The sequence below is a fragment of the Bubalus kerabau genome, chromosome 14 (genome assembly GCF_029407905.1).
Source record: "Bubalus kerabau isolate K-KA32 ecotype Philippines breed swamp buffalo chromosome 14, PCC_UOA_SB_1v2, whole genome shotgun sequence".
NCBI lineage: Eukaryota > Metazoa > Chordata > Mammalia > Artiodactyla > Bovidae > Bubalus > Bubalus kerabau.
The window spans coordinates 76,920,020-76,947,284 of NC_073637.1; the positions used below are offsets into that span (position 1 = coordinate 76,920,020).

General features: G+C 36.6%; 1 protein-coding gene across 1 annotated transcript in view; it reads left to right on the forward strand.

The window, feature by feature from the left end:
- Window positions 1–27,265, forward strand: part of MMP16 (matrix metallopeptidase 16) — a 395,775-nt gene that overhangs the window by 289,816 nt on the left and 78,694 nt on the right. The window contains exons 5-6 of the mRNA XM_055546719.1: window positions 7,062–7,223; window positions 9,506–9,717. Coding sequence (XP_055402694.1) covers window positions 7,062–7,223; window positions 9,506–9,717 — 374 coding nt within the window. The remainder of the gene's footprint in view (window positions 1–7,061; window positions 7,224–9,505; window positions 9,718–27,265) is intronic.

Here is a 27,265-nt window from a genome sequence, read left to right on the forward strand (position 1 = left end):
AACTCTCACATCTATACATGACTATTGGAAAGACTTTGACTATATGGACCTTTGTCACAAAGTGATGTCTTTGCTTTTCAATTCGCTGTCATAGCCTTCCTTCCAAGAAGCAAGTGTCTTCTAATTTCATGGTTGTAGTTACCATCCATATTGATTTTTGAGCCCAAGAATAGAAAATTTGTCACTGCTTCCACTTTTCCACCCCTCTATTTGCCAAGAAGTGATGGTTTCAGATGTCATGATCTTAGTTTTTTTAACATTGAGTTTTAAACCGGCTTTTTCGCTTTCCTCCTTCACCCTCATCAAGAGGCTCTTTAGTTCCTCTTTGCTTTCTGCCATTAGAGTGGTATCATGTACATATTTGAGGTTGTTGTTATTTCTCCCAGCAATCTTGACTCCAGCTTGTAACTAATCCTACCCAGCATTTCTCATGATGTACTCTGCATAGAAGTTAAATAAACAGGGTGACAGTATACAGCCTTGACATACTCCTTTCCCAATTTTGAACCAGTCAGTTGTTCTATGTAAGGTTCTAACTGTTGCATCTTGGCCTGCCTACAAGTTTCTCAGGAAATGCGTAGGGTGGTCTGGTATTCCCATCTCTTTCAGGATTTTAAAGTTTGTTGTGATCCACACAGTCAAAGCCTTCCATATAGTCAATGAATCAGAAGCAGATGTTTTTCTGGAATTCTCTTGCTTTCTCTATGTTCCAAAGAATGTTAGCAATTTGAGCTCTGGTTCCTCTGCCTTTTCTAAACCTAGCTTGTACATCTGGAAGTTCTCAATTCAAGTACTGCTGAAGCCTAACTTGAAGGCTTTTGAGCATACCCTTACTAGCATGGGAAGTGAGCACAATTGTAGAGTAGTTTGAACATTCTTAAGCCTTATCCTTCTTTGGAATTGAGACAAAAACTGACCTTTTCCAGTCCTGTGGCCACTGCTGGGTTTTCCACACTTGCAGACATATCCAGTGCAGCAATTTGGCAACGTTATCTTTTAGTATTTTAAATAGCTCAGCTGGAATTCCATCACCTCTACTAGCTTTATTGGTAGTAATGCTTCCTGCTGCTACTGCTGCTGCTAAGCCGCTTCAGTCGTGTCCAACTCTGTGCGACCCCAGAGACGGCAGCCCACCAGGCTCCGCCGTTCCTGGGGTTCTCCAGGCAAGAACACTGGAGTGGGTTGCCATTTCCTTCTCCAATGCATGAAAATGAAAAGTGAAAGTGAAGTCACTCATTCGTGTCCGACCCTCAGCGACTCCATGGACTGCAGCCTACCAGGCTCCTCCATCCATGGGATTTTCCAGGCAAGAGTACTGGAGTGGGGTACCAGTGCCTTCTCTGGTAACGCTTCCTAAGACCCTTTAATGTATTTTCTGGGCATGAGTATGCCCAGATGCTGAGCGTACACCTGTCCTACCACTTTGCACCTTATTTGTGGTTGCAGTATCTCATCAATATTAGATTTGTATCTTAATGAATATATCTCTGATATAAAATCACAAAGGTGCTCATTCCAGAATTGGTGTTAGATGTCTGACATGTAAAATAACTGTGATTCATTTCCTCCCTACTTCCTCCCACCTGTGAGTATTCTCTGAGACACAATCTGAAGCCTTCTCCATATATTGCATACTCACAAACACTCCCATGGTTCCTACGTCTCTAATTAAATGACTCCTTTCTTCTTTCTGTTATCTCTGCCTATGACTAGTGCATGCTTGCTGGATGATCCATAAGAGCATGTTTCGTTGTATTTTTTTTTTTAATTTTTAACTCAAAATGTAATCTTTCAAAGTCCTGTTTTCCAGTAAATCTGACCTCCTGTGCCTTTTGATTTTCTACTGTCCAAACACTGTGAACATCCCACTCTCAGTCCTTAGTCCCTCCAATTATTATAATTCCTCATCTAAAATATTTTACAAAAGCAAACTTGTTCTGCACTCTCCAATTTCCTATAGACCATAGCCTTTTTCGTTACTTCAAACACAACTATCTTCTGGCACTTTTGAGCAACTTAGTGACATTTATTGAGTGCTGGCATATTCTAGTCCCACTGTCTGATGCCATATAAGAGTAGTGGTCTCCTCAGTTTTCTCTTACCTCATTTCATTCTCTTTCCACCCATGATAGTCTGAAAAAAAACTGGGGAGTGGACAGGCAGAAAAAGGTTGTTAAAGGAGGACAAACTTTCAGTTATAAGATGAATAATTCCTAAGGATCTAAGGTATAGCATGGGGACTGTAGTTGATGACACTGAATTTTATCACTGCAATTTGATAAGAGAGTTCTCATGGCAAAGAAATCAAGCTGGTAATGGATGTGTTTATTAACTCGTTGAGGAGAATCCTTTCAGAATGTAAACATATATCAAACTACCACAATGTGCAATTTAAATATTTTGCAATTTTGTCAATTGTACTTCAATAAATTTTGTGGGAGGAAGAAAAATATCTGAACTATATTTAGGTGGAAATGACATTCTGTTCTTTACTATTCAAATTCTAATTAGTCCTCCATTTCCTGCGAACTCATTCACTCATTCAGCTCATTTAATGATTGAAAGTGAAAGTGAAGTCGCTCAGTCGTGTCTGACTCTTTGCGACCCCATGGACTGTAGCCTACCAGGCTCCTCCCTGCATGGGATTCTCCAGGCAGATGCTTTAACCTCTGAGCCACCAGGGAAGCGTCTGCCTGCGTCTGCCTGGCATGTGGGAGACCTGGGTTCGGTCCCTGGGTCAGGGAGATCCCCTGGAGAAGGAAATGGCAACCCACTCCAGTACTCTTGCCTGGAGAAGCCTATGGACAGAGGAGCCTGGTGGGCTGCAGTCCCCAGCGTCGCAAAGAGTCGGACATAACTGAGTGACTTCATTTAATGATTTATCATCTGCTAGATGTCAGACAATGTCTTTGAACTGAAGGCGTGAAGATACATGATGCACAAGTTCAGTCTTTAAAGAGTTCAAAATTCATTGGGAAGACCTACTCAGAGATGATGACAATAAAATGCTACTGAATTTTATGATAAGGTGATGCACAATGGGTTATGGGAGCAAAAAGAGAGCACGTGGTAATTGCACCCCTTCGGGGAAGGACATCATAGAGAAGGTAACATTTGAGCACTCACACCAAGTCAGCTTGATATGCATCCAACACACCAAGAGGGCTTCCCTTGTGGCTCAGTTGGTAAAAGAATCCACATGCAATGCGGGAAAACTGAGTTCAGTTCCTGGATTGGGAAGATCCCCTGGAAGCGGGAAAGGCTACCCACTCCAGTCTGGCCTGGAGAATTCCATGGACTGTATAGTCCACGGGGTCACAAAGAGTAGGACACGACTGAGAGACTTTCACTTCACTTAACTTTAACACACCAAGCAAAGGAAGGCGTGTTTCAATTCTAGGAGGAAGACAGTTCATGCATTTACCTTCAGGGCTGAGCAAGCACATACTTATATAACTAGAAAGAGGGTATCAGAAGGAAAAGAAATAGGAAATAATGTTGTAAAGGAGGAGAAAGGAATATGGATAAAAGATCTTGGCTATCTTGCTGAAGAATGTGGAAGTATCTTGTAGGCAGAGGAAAAATAACAAAAACTGAAGCAAAAGTGGGTGCAGGAAGCTGTCCTTTCTCCCATTATACATTTTCCTCCTGTATACCCCCTGAAATTTCACTCCCTGCTTTGTCCATGTTATTTAATTCCTTTAAATGTATTCTTAAAGTAATAGTGATCTCTTTTGTTTGATACCTTGTGATCATGAGGTTTATTTTCAGGCCCTCTCCTCCCAGTCTCATCTGTTACCACAGGAAGCACAGGCCAGCCCTTACCCCTGGGACTCTCATTCTCTTACGATTTGTACATTGCCATTTCTGCCTTCATTTCCTTCCTTCTCTCTGCTGAAGCTGTTCACTCCAGAGATGTTCAAAGTCCATTGTCAGCAAAACCTCTTTAATAGCAATCAACTTATTTTGAAAATGTTCCCTTTAGATTCTTTCGGTAACTAAACTTAGTCTCTCCATTGCTTCAAAATGCTAGCTGTTTTCTCCCCCACATTCCTTCTACTGCAGGACGTGAGCTATGATACATGCCCTCTTATATTTTCTTTTCTTTTTAATGCCATTTCAAGATCATACTCCCAGTATCCTCCGTAGAAATATCAAGCTGTGACTGATTTTGTTGGACTGTTCGTCATGTCTCCCCTTGCTGTAGTCGTCTACCAGCAGCCACATTGTTCTCCTGAAACCTTGATGACTTTATCTCCCAGTTTGACCCTAATCCCTTCGATATCACTTCATTTTTAATTGGAGGATAATTACAAGGCTGTGTTGGCTTCTGCCGTACAACAGAGCAAATTGGTCATGATTATATTCCAGCCCCCCTGGTCGTCCTAGAGTGCTAGGCTGGGCTCCCTGTGTTATACAGCAGCTTCTTGCTAGTTATCTGTTTTACACATGACAGTGTATATATGTCAATGCTACTTTCTCAATTTGTCCAACTCTTTCCTTCCCCTGCTAAATACCACATTTATTTTAATTCTTGGTGATCTCAATGGTCATGTAGATAAATTTTTCCAGTGTTCAGCCCTCTAAGTTATTGGATCTCCCATCCAATGAGTTTGTATTCCACTCTAACTCAGAGACTCACTCCCACAGGTATATCCTTGACCTTGCTCTTACAAATCTCAATTTCTGATATCTGTTATGACTGCCACAGAGTATCTCTCCAGCTCACTCTTACTAGCCTCATGACACCAAATATCCTTTCACAACATCATTTGAGATGATCTTAATCTTATCACCATATCTTGCTACAATCCTTCATCCCATAATGTAATCACTTCCTTCCTTACATGAGATAAATGCCCTGGCAAGTCAACAATCACTCTCTTATTTATTTGAATCTCGAAAAATTTTCCATGGCCATTTTTAACACTCAAAGAATGAGCTCCTGGTAAGGCTGTCCACTTCTCACCTCCACCAAACAAAAAAAGCAAGGCAACAAATGATAAGTTTCCTAGTGTTTTGTCCATTGAATGGTATCTTCATTCTTTAAGTTGCTGGTGTCAAAAGATATGGTGTTATCTTTTACTTTTTTTTTTTTTTTCTCATACCTTGCATTTTGTCTTTTAAGAAGCTATGTGATTCTTGTTTCAAAATGTACCAAAAATTTTACTGCTTCTGTATACCTTCATTATACCCCCTTTGGGCCAGGTCACTAGTATCTTTGCCTGAATTATTACACTAACATCGGAGATTTAATCATGCCGAGCCCCTTGCCCACTGCATTTGATTATCATAAGTAGTTTCCAGAATGATCCTGTCAAAATGTAAGTCAGATTATGTCCCTCCTCAGCTCAAAACCTTTCAATGATCCCCACTGCAGTCAGCCTAGAAAGCAAAACCATTACTGTTCTCTAAAATTCCCTGTATATTCTAGGCTCCATTTCCTCTCTGACTTTATTCTTTGTCTGCCTTATTATTTATCAGTATCATTTTTCACTATGTAACATCCTGTTTATTTTACTTTTCTATCATGTTTCTCTCTGGTCTCCCCCATTAGAATGTAATGTTAAGAGGACAGAAATCCACCTATGTCTTACTACATGAACTTGCAAATTGTATTTCATGTCTCCAAGCTTTGTTTTCTCATTTTTTAAGTGGACATGATTATAGTGATTGGAGAATTGTGGGAATTAAGTGAGAAAATACAGGTCAAAAGGCCCAGTGCAGAGTTAGTAAGCTTAATAAAGGTAGTCAACATTTTTATTACAGATAATACAAATTATATTATTTTTCTTTTAACTTCTATTTTTTTTAAGCCTCTCTAATTTGTTCCCCACTGATATTTAAACAGATATTCTCTGAAACTCAGGTAAGCCCCAGAAATGTTTGAACGGCTCCTTTCTGTGTGCAGTCAGCCCCACAGTTTCACCCCTTCCCTCTGACAGACTACTCCAGAATGGAATTAAAAAAAGTACTGGTTATGCATCCAGTTTTCATGTTTAAAAAAATAGCCCTCTGCAGGTAATTACCACAGTGATTACATTGTAAAAGTGGTTGGAAAGGAATGTTCCTTAAAGTGAGACTCAGGAAGTCCACTGAATTCTTTAGCATTTGTAACAAGTCAACTGCCTAAAACTGCATTTTATGTTCAGTCATGTTAAACTTATCACTTAGAAACATAACTCTTGGAAGAATAACAGCCCCAATTCGTTGATACTCATGAGGCTCAATTAAATTTTTGGAATGAGCAAATATCCATGAAGGACTGGCTCTGTTCTCAGGCGCTGACTTATGATGATCCAAGAGTGGACAGCATGTAGAGGCCATCCGCAGGGGTCTGATTACACAAAGTCAAATTAACTGTCTCTGAGGGTTCTACGATAAATATATTTTGTTCAGATCATGCATTAATTGATTAGAATTTGTATTTGCAGAGCTAAGACTAGATTTCTAGTTTTATGACTGCTAGCCTATGACTTTTATTTTACACTCCTATTTTCCTATATTCTAAGCTGGTAAGAAAGATAACCATATTCTAGGAATTATAATAACCTGAGTTCTAGTCACAGCTATGTAAATACAAAGACTTACTATTGTTGACAAAATTTGTCACCCCCTATGCCTTAATCTACTCATTTGTGTAAAAGTAGGGATTGTACCTTGTATTTTTTGCTGAATTATTGTTAGAATTATGTCCAATATGAAGATCACATAAGTGAGATATAGTATATTGCATGTTTTCTAGGATATTTCAACAGCAGTAGTAGCGATTTCTGATGCTACTGTTCTCTCTTCAACTTTTGTTCTTTATTCCTCTTTAAGTTTCTAAATTTTTGTGACTTCACTATCATTACCTCCTCACCACCAACCCTGCCCCTTCTTTTAAAAGTAACATGTTTGATTTTACCCAAAGGTAATCCAATGATAAAAATCACACTGATCGTTGAACTAAAGAGTTCCTCTTATTTTCCTTGGGTAAAATTTTGGTAATACCAATTGTCCTTGTCAATTCTATACTTGGATATTAGTTCTAATGATGCCTTTTCTTCTCACTTGCACAGGAAATGACTTATTTCTTGTGGCAGTTCATGAACTGGGACATGCTCTGGGGCTGGAACACTCCAACGACCCTACTGCCATCATGGCCCCTTTTTACCAGTACATGGAGACCGACAACTTCAAACTGCCCAGTGATGACTTACAGGGCATCCAGAAGATATACGGTAGGTCACCACTGATTCTGTTTGATTAACTCTGTAGTGAAGTATAGAATTCCTGTGTTGTCTTTTTTGAGATAGGTGCTCTAAGTGTTGTATTAGAGAGAAAAATATTGAATGAAAGTCTGATCTATTGGCAAAAGTCTTCTATCAGTCAAGTTTAGTTGGCACCAATCGCAGATATCTTAATGTGCAGATTATGGGAAAGCTTAGGCACTGATAAACTTTCCTTCCTGAGTTAATTGAAACCTGCAATTATAGTAAAGATCTGATAAACTTTAGTATTAAAATTCAGGTAAAATATAATAAATTAATATAACCAATAAACACAGTGAGTTAGAAGACTTTCCTAGAAGAGACTGAGACTTTGATAAAAGCTGACAGATTGATTCTCACTGATATTTGATGTTAGATCCTAACAAACCACTTTTGAAAATGCTGAAAATAATCTTGTGTAATGGATGTAACAGAATAAACTCAAAAGCATGTAGTTATTGACTAAGAGTGAAAAATAACAAATGGCTAAGTTTACTAACACATCAGTTCAGTTCAGTTGCTCAGTCATGTCCGACTCTTTGCGACCCCATGAATCGCAGCACGCCAGGCCTCCCTGTCCATCACCAACTCCCGGAGTTTACTCAAACTCATGTCCATCGAGTCGGTGATGCCATCCAGCCATCTCATCCTCTGTCGTCCCCTTCTCCTCCTGCCCCCAATTCCTCCCAGCATCAGGGTCTTTTCCAATGAGTCAACTCTTCACATGAGGTGGCCAAAGTACTGGAGTTTCAGCATCAGCATCAGTCCTTCCAATGAACACCCAGGACTGATCGCCTTTAGGATGGACTGGTTGGACCTCCTTGCAGTCCAAAGGACCCTCAAGAGTCTTCTTCACACATAATTCAAAATAAATTTATAGTAGAGTAAAATTGTTTTAATTTATGGGATTCAGTCAATGAATGAAAATTAAGACAAAAGGGAGAGAGACTATTACACATATTTAAATCCTAACTCCCTCAACATGGCCATTGACTTTTATAAAGACATGTATTTCACACAAAAATTTAACTGTTAAGAACTTGACATTTATAATTTACATGTACAGAATATGCTTTACTAAATTAATAAAATGAAGCTTTCATTTTACAATGCAAAGGTAAATGTGTGCTGTACGTATATTAATATTCAGTATTCAGAAACTATAATTTACATTTTTCAAGTATCATAGTTTAAATTCACTAATTTGTTTTTCATTTATTAGTTTTTCAACTTCAAAGTGGTGAGAATTCTCTCAGGGTTAAAATAAGTTTTTGGGGAAAAAAAAGGTCAATTTTTGTTACTGCTCTTTTTTGGGGTGCTACTGAGAAAACAGAAATGTCTGGGACTCAAAACTAAATGGCTTATATGTTGAATGAGCTAGCCTCTGCCTATGCGGGTGTCATCAGACATTCTGCTGAAGTAGTTAACTGAAAGGAGGCTCTTTCTCATGACCTCATGAGTTAGTAGTCTAGACTGAAGGTCTGCAAAAGAGTATTCTTTCCATATCTAAATATTAAGTGTGAACAGCTCTGTATTTCTCTTTTAAAACATAAATCCCTTGAGGAATGATGCTTTACATCTGTAGCAGATTACATGTATAAACTTTGGCTTGATTTAGAAACCCCCTTTTAGAAATACTTCTTCACATTAATATTTTACCTCGTAGTGTTTTAATCAATAGGCGTTTTAGATTTAGTATTCAAATGAAACACTAGTCTAGCAATTTGTCAAAACATTTCATTAAAAAAATAATGAAAGTCAAGAAAAGGTTATAAAATACAGTTAGGTACATAGGATAGAATAAACTTTGATTTGTTAATGTTTAGAAATATTTGCACAGAATCATCTTTCAAAATCTAGGATTGACTTTAGTAGCGTTTACATGCAGGGTTCCAGTATTCATTTTAATTTATTTATTATTAATATACCACCTACTTCCAAAAAAGATTTCAAAGCACCATATCCAATAAGGACTGTGGTGAAGCTATTAAAAAAAAAAAATCATTAAAAATTAACAAAGAAGGCCTAGTTACTTGGATCTAGAATTCAGCATGATAAAGACAGTCTCTGATGGACTTGGCAATGGTTTGTTGAGTAAAATGGTTTGTTATTTCAGTAAATATACAATCTTAAAGACCTCTTAGCTCACTTAGTCAGAACCCTTCACTGATGAGTGACTGTCCTCTGTAGCATTTTTTCTAGCACTCTTCCAATTTTAACTGAGCCAAGTGCTGTCCTCATATTTTCAAAAGGTCCGCCTGACAAGATTCCTCCACCAACAAGACCTCTACCAACGGTGCCCCCACACCGCTCTGTTCCTCCCGCTGACCCAAGGAAAAACGACCGGCCCAAACCTCCGCGGCCTCCCACGGGCAGACCTTCGTATCCTGGAGCCAAACCCAACATCTGCGATGGGAACTTTAACACTCTAGCTATTCTTCGCCGTGAGATGTTTGTTTTCAAGGTAGGAAGCTGTGACTTTTTTTTTTTTTTTTAACGGTAGATTAAGTGTCTACAGTGTCGCTTTAGAAAACAAGTTCTCGTTCATTCTAACACCACCTTCCCAGGCCTTTCACAGTTAGAAGGTTCAAAGAAAGTATCTTGAAAAGAAATGCACAAATGGGCTTAAATGTCTAGCAGAAGATTCTCATAACATTCTATTTGGGGAATGCATTTATGTCAGCAAAAGCTAAAATGCTTAGAAATGTGAGGCTAAAAAATGCTGCATGTTATGAACAGATAAAAAAACCGTAATTTCAGTCATGAATAGGAACTAATAGAGATGATTTGCTTGGGAGCTTAGCCACTTCCAGGCGCGCTGCCGCTACTCTATCTTTGGTTTGCACATCTTTCTGAGATCCTTATAATTTCACTTGACAATTACAATACTGCTTTTTTTAAGAGGAGTATTGATCATTTCATTTTGCTCAGGGTCTGCTAGTAGCCATTTAAGTTAAATCTCTTTGAGATGGTCATTTTGATTTTACATATATATATATATATATTTTTTTAAGTCAAGCATTTATAGGCATAAAAATCCAATGTCAAAAATTAATGTGAACCCAATTTACATTATTTTTTAAATGTTATAAACTAAAACTAATTTTATATTTTGCTAAATGTGCATTTCAGTGACATTGAATTCTCCAACAATAACCCTGAAAAACAATGTATCAAAGTAAATTACATAATACTAAAAAGTGAATGTAGTATAATACTGAAAAATACTTTTTCCTCAATGTTTGTAAACCATTCTGAAAGATTAATGAAAAATTTAAGTTTTATGTTGGCATCAGTATATTAAAATAGCTACATATTACCAATACCATTCATTTAAAAATAAAATAATGTGCTCTTTTTTTTAGTAGGTATGAATCAATAAATAATGAAATTTGTCCTACTTACACAGAATATCCTATCTACCAGAGGCCATACTTTAAAATATATATATTTCATATAATTTTAATAGGCAAAGTACTTTATTTCCTTTATTTGAAACTAAGGTTTGGATTTGTTGTAAGATGCTCAAAAGCATCATAATTTCCAGAAAAAAAATCAATGCTTTTGTTCAAATACATGACTATATTTTTGAATTTTATAAATGCCCTACAATGTTCAGTTAGATATCTCTTACTTAATTTAAGTAGGATAATAAATTTAGATTCAAGGAGTAAAGTAAAAAAGCTTACTCATTACTCATTGTGGCTAAGCCCACAACAACTAGTTGAAATGAACAGAAAATGCAATATTTTCTTATTTTACAAGATACCAGATGACAACTGAAAGATTCTGATTTCATTGCTTTGGCTGAATTTCCACATCCAAGTATTATTCCTTGATATCATGGTGATATCACCGAAATGTCATCTTTATCTGAAAATATGATATGAAATTGACTCTGAGTACATTCATTTCATTCTTCTTATCTGTCTAATTATATTGCCAGTCTCAGAAGGGACGGGTCTCTCCATGTCTAATGATTATTTTTACAACCTTATGCTCTGCACACTGTGAGAGCTTAGTGAGTGCTCTTGAATAACCACTGGTTCTTGGCATCAGGAATGAGTTGAAAGTACATAGGCCAACTCTCAAATAAAATGCAGTGGCCACTATTTTCAATGTCAAAGCAAGTGTGTGTGTGTGTGTGTGTGTGTGTATATATATATATATATATATATATATATAGTGAGGACTGCTTCTCTAAACTCTCATGGTACCTAGGATCCTTAATCAAAACTCTCTGCTGGGCAGAGTTTCTAAACTATCTGAATTCAGTTTCTTTCACCAGGCCCTGCTCTACTTCTAGGAATAAATTCTGTAGAAGATATCGTGTTTATAATTTTCATGCTCGTCTCCTATTGCCTATGATGAATATGTATGCCCAGGGTAGTTTACTAGGGACCAGGGCTTCCCTGACAGCTCAGCTGGTAAAGAATCTGCTTACAATGCAGGAGGTCCCACTTCAATTCCTGGGTCAGGAAGATCCCCTGGAGAAGGGATAGGCTACCAACTCCAGTATTCTTGGGCTTCCCTGAGGGCTCAGTTGGTAAAGGAATCTGCCTGCAATGTGGGAGACCTGGGTTTGATCCCTGGGTTGGGAAGATCCCCTGGAGGAGGAGGGCATGGCAACCCACCCCAGTACTCTAACCTGGAGAATCCCCATGGACAGAGGAGCCTGGCAGTCTACAGTCCATGGGGTTGGAAAGAGTTGGGCATGACTGAACAACACACAGGATTTATAAATAGAAGGTAACACCCCTGACTTTATGGAGCTCATACTCCAGGAGTGAAGATAAACATTAACCTAGGTACTTTTAAGATACAAGAGGAAAAGACATGAAGCAAAAGTACTGAAGTCTAGTTGAGTATATAAAACACACTTGACTGAGAAAAGGCTTATGCCAAATTTTGAGAGAGACGCTTCCTAGGCACATTAAAGCAATTGGTATTTGACATACTAAAAAGTTGATGTACTGCGGCAGAGAAGATAGATAGATATCATAACTATATTACAAAGTGATAAATGTTGTAAATCAGAAATAGACAAAAATTTGATCACAGGGAAGAGAATATGATTGAGTGATACCTGCTCTTAGTTAATAACTATGTGCATTGGGTAACTAATAGGTGCCTGAATATAAGCTAGGCACTTTATGTTGATAATCTCCGTGTGTGTTCTTAGTTGCTCAGTCCTGTCCAACTCTTTGTGACCCCGTGGACTGCAGCCCACCAGGCTCCTCTGTCCATGGCGATTCTCCAGGCAAGAATACTGGAGTGGGTTGTCATGTCCTTCTGCAGGGGATCTTCCCAACCCACGGATCAAACCCAGGTCTCCCACATTGCAGGCAGATTCTTTACCGACTGAGCCACCAGGGAAGCCTGCTGCTGCTAAGTCACTTCAGTCATGTCTGACTCTGTGCAACCCCATAGATGGCAGCCCACCAGGCTCCCCTGTCCCTGGGATTCTCCAGGCAAGAACACTGGAGTGGGTTGCCATTTCCTTCTCCAATGCATGAAAGTGAAAAAGTAAAGTGAAGTCGCTCAGTCGTGTTTGACTTCTAGCGATCCCATGGACTGCAGCCCACCAGGCCCCTCCATCTATGGGATTTTCCAGGCAAGAGTGCTAGAGTGGGGTGCCATTGCCTTCTCCGATAATTGACTACAGGTTTACTTAATTCCAAAAATCTGTTTTCCACATTAAGTTTTGCTAACTGAAAGAGCTAGGGAAAGTTTGAAAAGAAAAATAGACTTTAAGCTATATTTTAAAATAGTAAATATTCAAGAAATATTTACCAAACCTATGTTGTGAGACTCTGTTTTAGGCATTGGCCGTGTAGCAGTTAAAACAAACAAACAGACAGCAATACAAACAAACAAACAACAACAAAAAAAGAAACCCAAGCTAGATCCTGCTTTCTTGGAGCTGACATTCTGTTTTCAAAGTGGACGTATAGGGGAGAGTGCTTCACACAGAGGTTTGGACCTGCCATGCAAGGCTAATCGGAGAGCACCCACATTGACTGAGCCCCCCAAATTCTGCTTTTCTCTGTTAAGAACTTCAGGCCTTTTAGCTACTCCCTCTGTGCTACATGGTCTAGACTACCTTCACCTCTAAATTAACGTCATTTTCCAGGTACCTGATCTTCCCACCTGAAGTTACTCGTTGCCAGTCTCTCTTGGCACATCTACTTTTTAAATTTTCCTTTGACATACTCACCATTAACTTTTGTAGTTTGCTCCTTATTGTCTGTCCCTTCAAGTGCATTTTAAGATCACCCACTATTAGATTTCACTTTTAATAATGTAACAATTTTCTACTTTTCTTCATTACTGTTCTTTATGCAAATTGGAAACCTCTTTGTTTCTTCAACTCTTACCAACACTCATTTCACTTTAGTTTTATTACTTGGGGTCTCTCTACAGCCTTTGCTTATCCAAAATTTTCATCCTCAACATCTTCCACATGTCCCAGACCCTCTTAACTATTCATCAACCCCAAAATCTCTTTTTAGTGATTTTTATATTTATTCTCTACATTCAGTTTGCATGCTTTTTTATTTCTATTTTCTTTAATTATTTCTCATTGTAATGTGTTTCTTAACTAGATTATAAACTTCAGAGTAGGGATTGGTTTGTATGGACCTCGTGGTGCTTGAGCAAATAAATTAGGTAATTTCAGTATAATATGTATTGAATGAAACTATAGCTTTACCTTGTTTATACAACAGTAATCAATCAATTGAAAGTATTCCATTCTTTTAGTTCATTATTCCTTGCCCAGGATCTCCATGAGTATTATCTACTTCAATTCTATATGTATGATTTTTAAGTAAAAAGAAGAAAATCTAGATATAAGTAAAAGATAATATCATCAAGTGATTTTGTTTTCTTAATAGAAGGAGACTTTCTTTATAAATGTAGCTTCAGCATAATTCTTCTGGTAGCAGTCTTCTTAGGAGGTTGGATATACATTGAGCTCACAAAAATTCATTTATAGTAAATTCACCTGGATATACTTTCTATATGGAATATAAGTAAATTATATATATATATATATGGATAGTATTATAAACATAATTTTACATATTATTTATTTATTCATGAGAAAGTTAATCTTTACAGGTAGCTTTATAATCTTTGGTTAATGTAAAGCAAGAAAATTAAAATCAAAACTAAATGCCAAAGAACAGAAAAACGAAATAGCAATAACAAAATAACTTTGTCTGTACTTTATAGAAGGTGATTTTTAAGAGTGTCTGAAGAGTGTAAGCTGCTATTGTGATTGGGCTGACAACAATTATAAAATCTGATTGTTCAAATGAATACTCTCAAAGTTCCTTTGGACAAGATAAAAACATTGAATAGTCTGCTGTGGTATGAAAAAGAATGAAAGTGGAATTAGCCTGCCTTGTAGAGGGTATGTTTCAGTACACAGTACTTTGTTCCATGTGGAACAACGCAGCAGTAACTATATTCTCCCTAAAACTAAGGACACTAAGAAAAACCATATCCACCAAGTCAGTTTCTTATAGCTCAAAAAATAAAAATAAAAAAGTAAACGAGAAAGGGTGGTTCTGGACTACTGACCTGCTCTTTACATCAAGCGGAGCAAGCAAGGGTCCCTTCTTTAGAATATAGCTAGAAAGGATAGTGTTAAGAGGCAAAGCTGAAAGCTGTCATGGAAAAGCATTTGAGGAAATACAGTAAAGTGTCTTCCTAGTTAACATAGAAAAGCAACAGCTTTGACAAAGAGAGCATTTCATCGTTTATCCAAAAAAAAATCATTAGGTTCCTTTTACTTCGTCAAATTTTTGCTTGTTCATTTACCACAAAATGATTTGTTCTTAAATATGACCATCTTCTCTTACAGCCACCTACTGAATTCTACTGAAGAATCATACTTCTTGTTATTTCCATAGAAACACATTTGTTAACACTATTTTGACATTCATTAAAAGTACATTCAGCCAAGTTTAGTAAGTACAGAGTATGATCCAGTTTTATTTGCAAGACAGTTTTGTTTCATAAAAGATGTTATACAAGAAAGAGGAGATGCTTATTGAAAGAGATAAATTATATTTCCACAATACTGATTTGTAACTAAACTCCTTACAAGTGATCAAAATTGAGCTTTTTGACTCTTCAGTAGCTTCGAATCTCTTGGTATTTAATATCAATGTGTTTCCCATTCTATGCTAAACATCTCCCCATGAACCAATATTTGCTCCTTTCTTTCATTTTATTTTGTTTTTAAATTTTTCTTTCTGTGCTGCATGTTCCTCATTTCAACCTTATCATTCTTGAAATCTGGAACTGTGCCTTCCTCACGTCACCTTTATAACTATATCACATTATTCACGCAGAATATTTGGTCAGTTTTTCAAGTGTACATTATGCCTTTTCTGTATTAATGACATTGAACTTTTGAAATTTAAAGAAGTTGAAACTATGATTTTTCCCTTAAAAACCTTAAATTTATCAGGGAAGGGGCAACATGTAATTATCAATCAGAAATGCTTTGTTTAAATCAAAGCCCACAAAACAGAGAGCAAAAATGGCCCTTTACACATAAGAGAATATTGGCTTAAGCCTGGGAATAGTAAGATCATAGAGACGACTGTGGAGTCCAGGTGGTAACTTTCCAACAATTGGTGTGATCTAGGATAAGAAGAAACTCCAGATGTCAAAATCACTGTGGTCAGCTTTGATACAGACCTTTTGGCTCAGAGAAGTGAGGTGAAGGAGCACATGAGGGTTGTGTATTCAAGTTCCCACTTGACCTCTGATGCCAAATTTAACAGACTTGAAACTGAGCTACTGCTCTTCCCTCAAGAACCTACTCCTCTGCTTCTTCTCTTTTTTCACTCCAAATAAGGGCGGTTCCATCTTCCCATTTATTTAGTAAATAGATCCTAAAGTATAGAGCCAAATCCAGTTGGCTTTACCTTCAAAAAATACATTAAAAATCCACCCATTTTTCTCTCCTTCCACTGCTTAAGTCCAATCAAATGCACCATCACAGCTCACCTTCGTATTGTAATATCCTCCACACTTGTTCCCCTGGTTCCTCCCTTGTCCCTAATGTCAACCCTTCAATGTCTGTCAAGGTTCCTATCAAACAATCCCACTTCTGAGTATGTATCCAGAAGGGACGGGCAACATTAGCTCACAGAGATATCTGCACTCCCATGTTCATTGCAGTATTATTTATAAAAAGCCAATATATGGAAACTAGCTAAGTGTCTATCAACAGATGAGTGGATAAAGAATGTATGATATGTGTGTATATATATATTTATATATATATATATATACACACACACACACACACATACACACACATATACAATAGAATATCATTCAGCCTTAAAAGAAGGAAATCCTGCCATTTGTGAGGCCATGGGTAAATCTAGAGATCATTATGCCGAGTAAAATAAGGACAAAAGAGACAAACATTGCATTATCTCACTTATATGTAGAATCTAAAAAAGTTAAGCTTATAGTAACAGAGAGGAGAGTGGTGGCTACCAGGGGCTGAGGGTGTGGAGAAATGGGGGATGTTTATCAAAGGGAAAACTCATTTATAAGATGTATTTCAGTTATAAGTGGTATAACTTATGTATTCAGTTACAAGATGGATTACCATGGTGACGACAGTTAATAATGCATCATTGACTTGAAATTAGCTAATAAAGTAGATCTCAAGTGTTCTTACCACACACACTCAAATTGATAACTATATGAGGTGATAGATATGTTTATTAGTTAGATTTTAGTTAATCATTTCACAATGTATACTTAAATCACTAAGTCATGCACCTTCAATATATATAATTTTTCTTTGTCAATATATCTCAGTGGAGTTGGTGGAGAAAAACAAATTTCTTTCAGTTGCCCACAAGGCTCCCTTGACCATTCCACTTCCCTTTCCCTCTCTGATCTCACCTCCATTTTTATACTCTGATCACTTCTACCCACTCAATTCCAGACACTCTTGTCTTCCTGCTGTTTCTTGAACTTGCAGTCCTTCCTGTCTTTGCAGGTCCTTCCCTATCAAATAACAAATATTCACATCATCTTCTAGATTTCTCCTGCAATTTGTAAAAGTCAGAATATGATCTCCAGTCTCTAGTCCTGTCCAAACAGTCTGCTGTTATATAGGTACACATGGAGTCAGATACATGAAAGGGAGCAATGTTTGTAGAAATACAGAAAGGTTTATTGTGAGTTATATAAATTCTGTGCCATTTTTTGAGCACAACAAATAGATTTATCTTTTAAAGTTGGATTAATTCTCTCCCAGCTCTCAACGGTATCACTCATTCCCATTGCATGGTGGTGTGTCATTGTTAACATCACTATAGAAGAATACTTAAACTCTTATCTCTAGACATTAGAGAGAGACTTGGAGTCAGATGTTTCTTGTCACAGGCTCCAAGCAAGGACTATGTCTACTTCTCTATTTGTTGTTGAATTGCAAAGTACTCTGAACATAGTAGACAATAAATAATTGTTAAATAACTTACATTTCACAATGGCTAATAAATTCCACCATAGGTATGTAGTAAGCTCAGGAAATGGTAGCTGTTATGTAAAGAGACAGACTCAGGCTTTTAAATTACTTAGTGTACTTATTAACTCAAATTCTCATGCTATTTGAAATTATTTTAAAAAGTAACTTTTAGTTGATTAAAGCTCACAAAAAAATGGTTCCAATTCTTAAGATATAAGAGAAAGGAAAAAGTTCATTATCATTGTTGGTTATATTACTCTGTAAAATGATTTAAAATATTCTATTAGTAGAGAATCCATAAAATGTTTTACAAACAAAAAATAATTAGAGAAATTTCACAGAATAGAATAATCTAAAATTACTCTGAGTCAGAGTTTAATTCTGTACTGCCAGGAAGTATTACCTGATATTATAGTACTTTGTAATTGGGGCTAGATTCACATAAGAACAAAGGGAGCAATTGCCAAGATAGTATAGGCAGAGAATTAATTAAAATTTCCTTGTAGCACAAAATCATAGTCTTTCAAAAGTTTTAGATAAACATTTTAGGCAGTAATTGGAATTATGTGTAATACTTCATTTTAATGTCAGTATTAATTGATTATTAAATTATCTGTATTTATTAAAATTATTTAAATTTTAATTATGATAATTATTTTTAATTATGATTTAAATTTAAAATTTACTCTTGAAATACTTAAATTTTTATGGACATTTTCTACTTAAACTGTTGGGCACATATATAAGAATTCAGTAGAATAAATTTACAGTCACTTGAGTTTTCAATTTCCTCCTTAGGCACTTTTATTTGGGGGTAGCCATAAGCATTTTGGATACTTGTTTAGATTCAGTAAAACTATGTTTATTAATAATATAAAATAGAACATTTAATATATACTTACAGTGCATATTTTGGAGACTAAAATATATTTTATCATGTACATTTTATTATAAATTTTAAGTATAATTCAGGCAATTCTGTAATAGTCATGCAAAAACATTTTCTGAAAATATATTGTGAGCTAATCTGAAAAATCGTTTCACTCCATAACAACATGAATCTTCCTATTCTGCACTTATTAGTGATCTAAATAATTTCAGTATCAAAGATAAATATTTTCTTGTTCCATGTTTGTCATAATCTATATCTTTAGATTTTTATGTGGAAAGTGCTCATATTCATCATAAAGTTCATATCACTTTAACCTTAATGCAAATTTAGTTCAAGATTTATGTTTCACATAAAGGTAGGCTGTTTAAATTTTAGAAGTTATGAAAATAGTGATTCTTCCAATGTTTTTCCTTCACACTTGCCATTTGTGGCTAAAATACCACTTTTGACCTCATATTTTGTAAAGCAAAAATGAAGCTTTAATCTTTCCATCCCCTTTTTAAACTTTCAGCTAGCAATGTTGTGATCGTTAGTTTACTTTGTAAATTATATGAACTAATTTAAACACTGAGCCAGCTCTTCAAAATTTCTTAAAACTCTTGTTTATTTTATCTTTTGCAAGGCAATCTTAATGTGTATAAATATTGAAAGCAAAGTAGAGGCCAAAACTCATATTATTTGTAAATTATTTGACAATCTATTGAAAAATTCCATGAAAGTCAAGAGGAAAAAATTACAGCTATTAACAATATTACAAAAAAAAAATGTTCTGAACCACAGGGGCGGGGGGTGGGGGTGGGGAAGGGAGCTGAAATATAGCCTTTCTAATAAGCATTTAGAATATAATCAAAAAAAAATTTTCTTCACATAAAAGTAACATAACTCATAGGATTAAAATTAATTAGCTGTACCTAGCCCATAGGTGGGAGAAGGCAATGGCAACCCACTCCAGCACTCTTGCTTGGAAAATCCCATGGACGGAGGAGCCTGGTAGGCTGTAGTCCATGGGGTAACGAAGAGTCGGACACGAGTGAAGTGAGCGACTTCACTTTCACTTTTCACTTTCATGCATTGGAGAAGGAAATGGCAACCTACTCCAATGTTCTTGGCTGGAGAATCCCAGGGACGGCAGAGCCTGGTGGGCTGCCATCTATGGGGTCGCACAGAGTCAGACACAACTGAAGCGACTTAGAAGCAGGAGCAGCAGCCCATAGGTAGCATCCAATACATACTTATTAAATGATTACATATTATTATTAAATGAATACGTTTTTACTTTTAACTCTGCATTCTCTGCACTTAATCTTCATGAGGGAGGTTCTTAGGTGTTTTGTTCATTCTTCTATATATGCTTCTTAGGATACTTTAATGTTTCAGTGCATCATATTATGTTTGTTTACATAATTAGGAGTAAGATGGAAAAAAAAGATTTCAGGTTTAAACTGCAACATTAGTATTTCTTAAAATAAATAGGAAAATGTGTACAGATTCCAAATTAGTAATCCCATACATGGCGATTCATCCAGAAATAATGAAGTAAATCTAAAATGAACAATAATATTTATTACAACTTTCTTGCCAATAGGAAAAAATGTTTGCAAGTAACCCAAATTATTCAGTAGTATTGTAATGGTGTAGCAATTAATAGTACATTCAATGGAATGTAATGCAATGACTTAAGGATCAATTAAGGTGAATATATGAAATAATGAGACATGATAATAATGTAAACACAAATAAAATAGTAAAACATAAGATTTTATGCATCATGAATTGTAACATTTGAAGTATGTGTGTTTATAAGGCATAGAAATTATAGAAAAACTTTATTAGGCAAATCTTAGAATGATGGAATTCTGAGTTGAATTATTGTTATCATGTTGCTTATACATTTAAGAGTTCAAAATATAGTTGCACAGGAAAAACTAAATAGTTTTGAAGGCTGTGGTACACTAAGTAATGGTGAAGCCATACAATTTTCAAAAATATAAGTAGGCAAAACCTTTTGAAGTATGCCCTTGAAAGGTGTGGGTAGGATGGTAGAGTATGAAGACTCTGAGCTCACCTTTCTCTATGAGCACACCAAAACTACAACTATTTACAGACCAACTATCAGTGAGAACTACCTGAAGAAAAGATTTTCAGCAACTAAAGCTATAAGGAAGAAACCACAGCAAGATGAGTATGATGGGTGGAGATGCAATACAGTCGAGACCTACACGTCCAGATAGGCAACCCTCAAATGGGAGAATAATCACAATTGCAGGGGTTTTCCACCAAGGAGCAATGGAATTTGGAGCCCCACATTGGACTCCAAAGCCTGCAGGTCCTTCAATGGAAATATGAGCCCCCAGAATATCTGAGTCTAAGAGTAAATGTGCCTTGCACATGAGAGAGGCAATTAGCTGTAGGAAACAGACTCTGCCCTTAAAGAATACACAGAAAATCTCACACACTCTAACAACTAGTATAGAGGCAGTGATTTGAAAAGATTCTGGGTCGGAGCCACATGCTGACCTTGGAGTCTCCCTGAGGGGTAGGAGACAACTGGGACTCCTGCTGGAGATAGAGATACAGGCTACAACCACTGGGAGAACCTATTCCACCGTGAGGACACGGGCGCTGACAAGCAATTTTGAAATCCTCCCTTTAGCCTTTGAGGGCTTCCCTCATAGCTAAGTCTGTAAAGAATCTGCCTGCAATGCAGGAGACCTGGGTTCAATTTCTGAGTCAGGAAGATCCTCTGGAAAAGGAAATGGCAACCCACTCTAGTATTCTTGCCTGGAAAACTGCATGGGCAGAGGAGCTTGGCAGGCACAGTTCATGGGGTCACATGAGTCAGACACAACTTAATGATTAAACCACCACCACCACCACCCTTTAGCCTATAAGCATCTGGAGCTCACCAACCCACCTGCCAATTGATACCAATCCCAGGATCCCCTGAATTGAGCAATCAGCAGTGTGAGGAACAGGTCTCAACTAATAGTGTCCAAGGACTCAGTTGCACCCACAAAAGGCTGGCTCCAGTCCTGGACCCTTACTGCCAGTCATGCCAGAAGCCAGCACCAGCGACCAGTGCACAAGCACCAACCCAGAGTCTCCTCAGACTAGGCAGCCAGCTGCACCGGGATCCAGCTCTACCCATCAGTCACTGACAGCTTCTGTATAAAATAGAGCCTTGTAGCCAACTGAGTTAGGAGTTAGTTACACTTGCTAATGAGCCATAATACTTTGTCCTTCCTACAACAGAAGGACCCATGCCACCCGCATAAGGGGCACTCCTAGAGTATGTAGCTCTGCTGACCTATATACTCACAGAGAGGAGTGTGCTTAAGGCCCTGAGGGACATCTCCATCACAGGGCCACGTTTCCAAGATTAGGAAATATTAACAAAGAACCTAACACATAGAAATAAAAACAGGAAATTAGACAAAATGAGACAATAGAAGAATATATTCCAAACAAAACAAGATAAGAACAGAGAAGAGCTAGGGGAAATAGAGATAAAGATCCTCCCGAATAAGGAGTGTAAGCTACTAATTGTAAATATGCTCAATGAAAATAATGAATGAAGAGAGAGAAGACACAGAGAAGCTTAACAGGATTATAAAATATAAAAAAGAAATAGCTGAGGATCATAATAACTGAAATAAACGCTCTTGAAGGAGTTAAGCAGATTAGATATTACAAAGGAATGGATCAGTGAGCTGGAGGACATAGTAATGGAAATCACCCATGCTGAACAGAAAAAAGAATAAAAAATATTAAGATGTTTTAAGATATCTCTGGTATAATATCAAGTGAAACTAATATTCACATTATAGAGTTCCCAAAAGGAGAAGAGAGGCAAAAAGGAACAGAAAACTTATATGAAGACATAATAGCTGAAAACTTCCCTAACTTGGGAAAGGAAAGAGCCATCCAGGTCAGAAATTTCCAAACAAGATCAACTCAAAGAGGTATACAATAGACATAACTAAAATGGCAAAAATTGAAGACAAAGAGAGAATATTAAAAGCAACAAGGGGAAGCTACTAGGTACATACGAGAGAACTCACATAAGATAATCAGCTGACATTTCAGCGGAGAATTTGCAGGCCAGAAAGAGTGGCATGGTATATTTAAATTTATAAGAGGGAAAAGCCTACAACCAAGAATTATCTACTCATGCTATCACTCAAATTTGAAGATGCAATTAATAGTTTTATAGACAAACTGAAAATAAAAGAGTTTAGCACCACTGCTGCTAAGTCACTTCAGTCGTGTCTGACTCTGTGTGACCCCATAGATGGCAGCCCACCAGGCTCTGCCGTCCCTGGGATTCTCCAGGCAAGAACACTGGAGTGGGTTGCCATTTCCTTCTCCAATGCATGAAAGTGAAAAGTGAAAGTAAAGTCTCTCAGTCGTGTCTGACCCTCAGCGACCCCATGGACTGCAGCCTTCCAGGCTCCTCCATCCATGGGATTTTCCAGGCAAGAGTACTGTAGTGGGGTGCCATTGCCTTCTCCTTAGCACCACTAAAATGGCTTTATAAGGAATGGGCTTCTCAAGGTAGAAAAAAAGATGACCAGTAGAAATATGAAGACTGTAAAAAGAAAAGAAAGCCTCATGGTTAAAGGCAAATATTCAGGAAAGATAGTAGATCAAAATCACCTGTAAACTAGTAGAAAGTTTAAAAGAATTTAGTGAAATAATCTACATTCATAGTAAGTAGTTAAGGAATACACAAAACCAAATAAAAAGTAGTAAAATGTATGGTTAAAGCACTAAACATGGTAAAAGAGTAAAAATGAAAGGCTGAAACTTTGAATTAAGCCTTAAAAAAAGATCCTTAAACACGTGATGCACACCTTGTTACATATACAATTCATGGTAAGCACAAAGTGCAGCTGTATAATGTGTGCATGTGCCAAGTCATTTCAGTCACATCTGACTCTTTGCAACCCATGAACTGCAGCCCGCCAGGCTCCGCTATTCATAGTGATGCTTTCTAAGGCCCACTTGACTTATATGTATACACACCAGGGCTTCCCTGGTGGCTCAGATGGTAAAGAATTCGCCTGCACTTTGGGAGACCTGGATTTGATCCCTGGGTTGGGAAGATCCCCTGGAGGAGGGCATGGCAACGCACTCCAGTATTCTTGCGTGGAGAATCCCCATGGACAGAGGAGCCTGGCAGGCTACAGTCCATGGGGTCACATGAGTTGGACATGACTGACTGACTAAGCATATATATATATACACACACACACATGCACACATATGTGTGTGTGTGTGTATCCATAAGGGACTCACTTCAATTCTAACACAGAGCACAAGAGAGGGAATGGGAAAAAAGTGTAGCACACAAATTAAAATGATAAGAAAACTGGAGTAGTAATATCTATATCAGATAAAATATATTTTACAACAAAAACTGTAACAAGAGACAAAGAGGAACATTACACAGTGATAAACAGAGCAATGCAAGTGGAAGATATAAAAATTGTAAATTTAAGGATACCCAATGAAGGAGCACATAAATACATACAGAGGATAGTAGAAAACATAAATGGAGAAATTAACAGTAAGACAATAATAGTAGAAGACCCTCACTACGCTGCTTACTTCAATAAACAGGTCACACAGAAAGTCAATAAAGAAATACTGACTTTAAATGACACATTAGACTAGATGTACTAAATAGATATAAAGAGAACATTTTATTCCAAAGCACCTAAACACATAGTCTTATCAAGTTCACCAGGAATATTCTCCAGGATAGATCAAGTGCCAGGCCATGAAACATATCTTAATAAATTCTATAAGATTGAAATGACATCAAGTACCTATTTGAGCACATTGCTGTGCGGCTAGAAATCAACTACAGCAAAAAGCACAAACATTTGAAGGCTAAACAGTATGATACCAAACAGTGGGTCAATTAAAAAAGCAAGATGGGACTCAAGTATTGTCTGGAGACAAATGAAAATGGTAACATGACCACCCAAATCTATGGGACCCAGAAAAAGCAAGCATTTCTAAGAGGGAACTTTACAGTGAGAAAAACCCATCTCAGAAAACAGAAAAATCTCACATAAACAACATAACCATACACCCAAAGAATTAGAAAACAATGAACAACAACAACAACAAAACTCAGTTAGTAGAAGGAAATAAACAATAAAGATCAAGCAGAAATAAATAAAATAGAAACTGGAAAAAAAAAAACAACCACAAGATCAAAGAAACTAAGAGCTATTTTCTTTGAAAAGATAAACAAAATTAGTAACGTTTTGGCAGGTCTGTCTAAAGAAAAAGACAGATAGGTCTCAAAATAAATGAAATCAAAAATGAAAGAGAAGTTTCAGCAGAAACCACACAAATATAAAGGATCATAAGAGATTACTACAAACAGTTCTACACCAGTGAAACTGACAACCTTATTGATGTGGATAAAATCCTAGAAATGCACAATATCTTATAGATGAAATCTCAAAGAAATAGAGAATATGAACAGACCAATTACCAATAATGAAGTTGAACTTAAAAAATAAAGTTTAGGATCAGAATGCTTTACTGGTGAATTCTACTAAACATCAACAGAAGGATTAAAACCTATCCTTCTCAAACTACTCCAAAAAATTTAAGAGGAAGAAATGCTTAAAAACTCATTCAAATAGAACAGAATTCCTCAATGAACTCATTCACAAGAACTCAATGAATGCTGAAAGCAAAACTAGACAAAGACACCACCAAAAGAAAAGAAAAAAAAAAAAGATAACTATTGGTCAATATCAATGAAGAACATAAATGCAAAAATTTTTGACAAAATATCAGCAAACTTAATTCATCAATACATTAAAAGGATCATACACCCCAATCAAGTAGAATTTACCCAAGGAGGCAAGGATGGTTCAATATATAGAGATCAATCACTGAAATATCTCACATTAACAAATTCAAGGATAAAAATTATGTGGTCATCTCAATAGATGAAGAAAAGACTTATGATAAAATTAAACACCTATTTATAAAAGAAACTTTCAAGAATGTGGTATAGAGGGACTGCACCTCAATATAATAAAGGTCTTAAAAGACAAGCCTACAGATGAAAACAATGGTGAAAAGCTAAGAACATCTAAGAGAAGAAACAAGAAATGAGTGCCCATTCTGATCACTTTTATTCAACATAGTAGTGGAAGCCCTAGCCACAGCACTTGCACAAGAAAAATAACTAGTAGGAATCCAAAATGGAAAGAAAAATATAAAACTGTTACTGTCTGCAGATGACATGGTACAATATGCAGAACATCCTAAAGATACCAAAAACCATCAGAACTCATAACAAACTCAGGAAAGTTGTGGTAAGAGTTAACATACACAAATAGGGTCCATTTCTATATGTTAGCAACAGACTATCAGAAAGAGAGTTTAACAATTTGCTTTTGAAATTGCATAAAAATAACGTACCATAGGATAAATCTAACTGAGGAGGTAAAAAGGCTTTTACTCAGAAAGCTATAAGAGAGCTATAAAAGAAATTGGTTTTGACACAAACCTACAGAAAGATACACTGTGCTCATGGATTGGAAGAATTAATGCTATTAAAGTGGACATGCCACCTAAGCCGATCTACAGGTTCAGTGCAATACCTATAAAAATTCCAATGACATTTTTCATAGAACTAGGATAAAGAATTCTAAAAGTTGTATGTAATCACAGATTTTAAATAGACAGTACAACCTTGAGAAAGAAGAACAAGGCTAGATGTAACAAACTTCCTAATTTCAAGCTATTCTACTAAGTTACACTAATCAAAACAGTATGGTACTCACACACATGTATATAGATCAATGAGACAGAATAAAGAACCCAGAAATGAGCCTATATACTTCCATGATCAATTTATCTATGACCCAAAAAAGCAATGATATACAATGGGAAAAGCAGCCTCTTCAATAAAGGCTGTTGGGAAACTGGACAACTAAATTCAAAATAATTAAACTCGGTTACTTTATCATACCATATACAAAACAAAGCAAAACAAACAGCAAAAATATCAAAATAGATGAAAGACTTAAATGTAAGACATGGAATTCCTAAGCATAGGCATTATGTTTTCTTTTTTTTTTTAACATTGGTCTCAGCAGTGTGTATGTGTATATATATGTGTGTATATATATATGTCCTTGTGCAAGGGCAACAAAAGAAAAAATAAAATTATGGGACTACAGCAAATTAAAAAGCTTTTCCATAGCAAAGAAAACTATAAACACAAAAAAATTCACCCTACTGAATGGGAGAAGATATTTGCAAATGACATATCTGATAAGTGGTTAATATCCAAAATAGTCAGTGAATTCATGCAACTGAACATCAAAATAAGCTGATTAAAAATGAGCAGAGGAACTGAACAGACATGTTTCTGAAGAAGAAATACAGATAGCCAGTTGATACATGAAAATATGTTAAACATCATCAAAACCTCAGTGAGATATCACTTCACATTTAGCAGAATGTCTGTTATCAAAAAGCAACAAATAAATGTTGGTGAGAGTGTAGAGAAAAGAGAACTTCTATACATTGTTGGAAAGAATGGAAATTGCTACAGCCAATATAGAA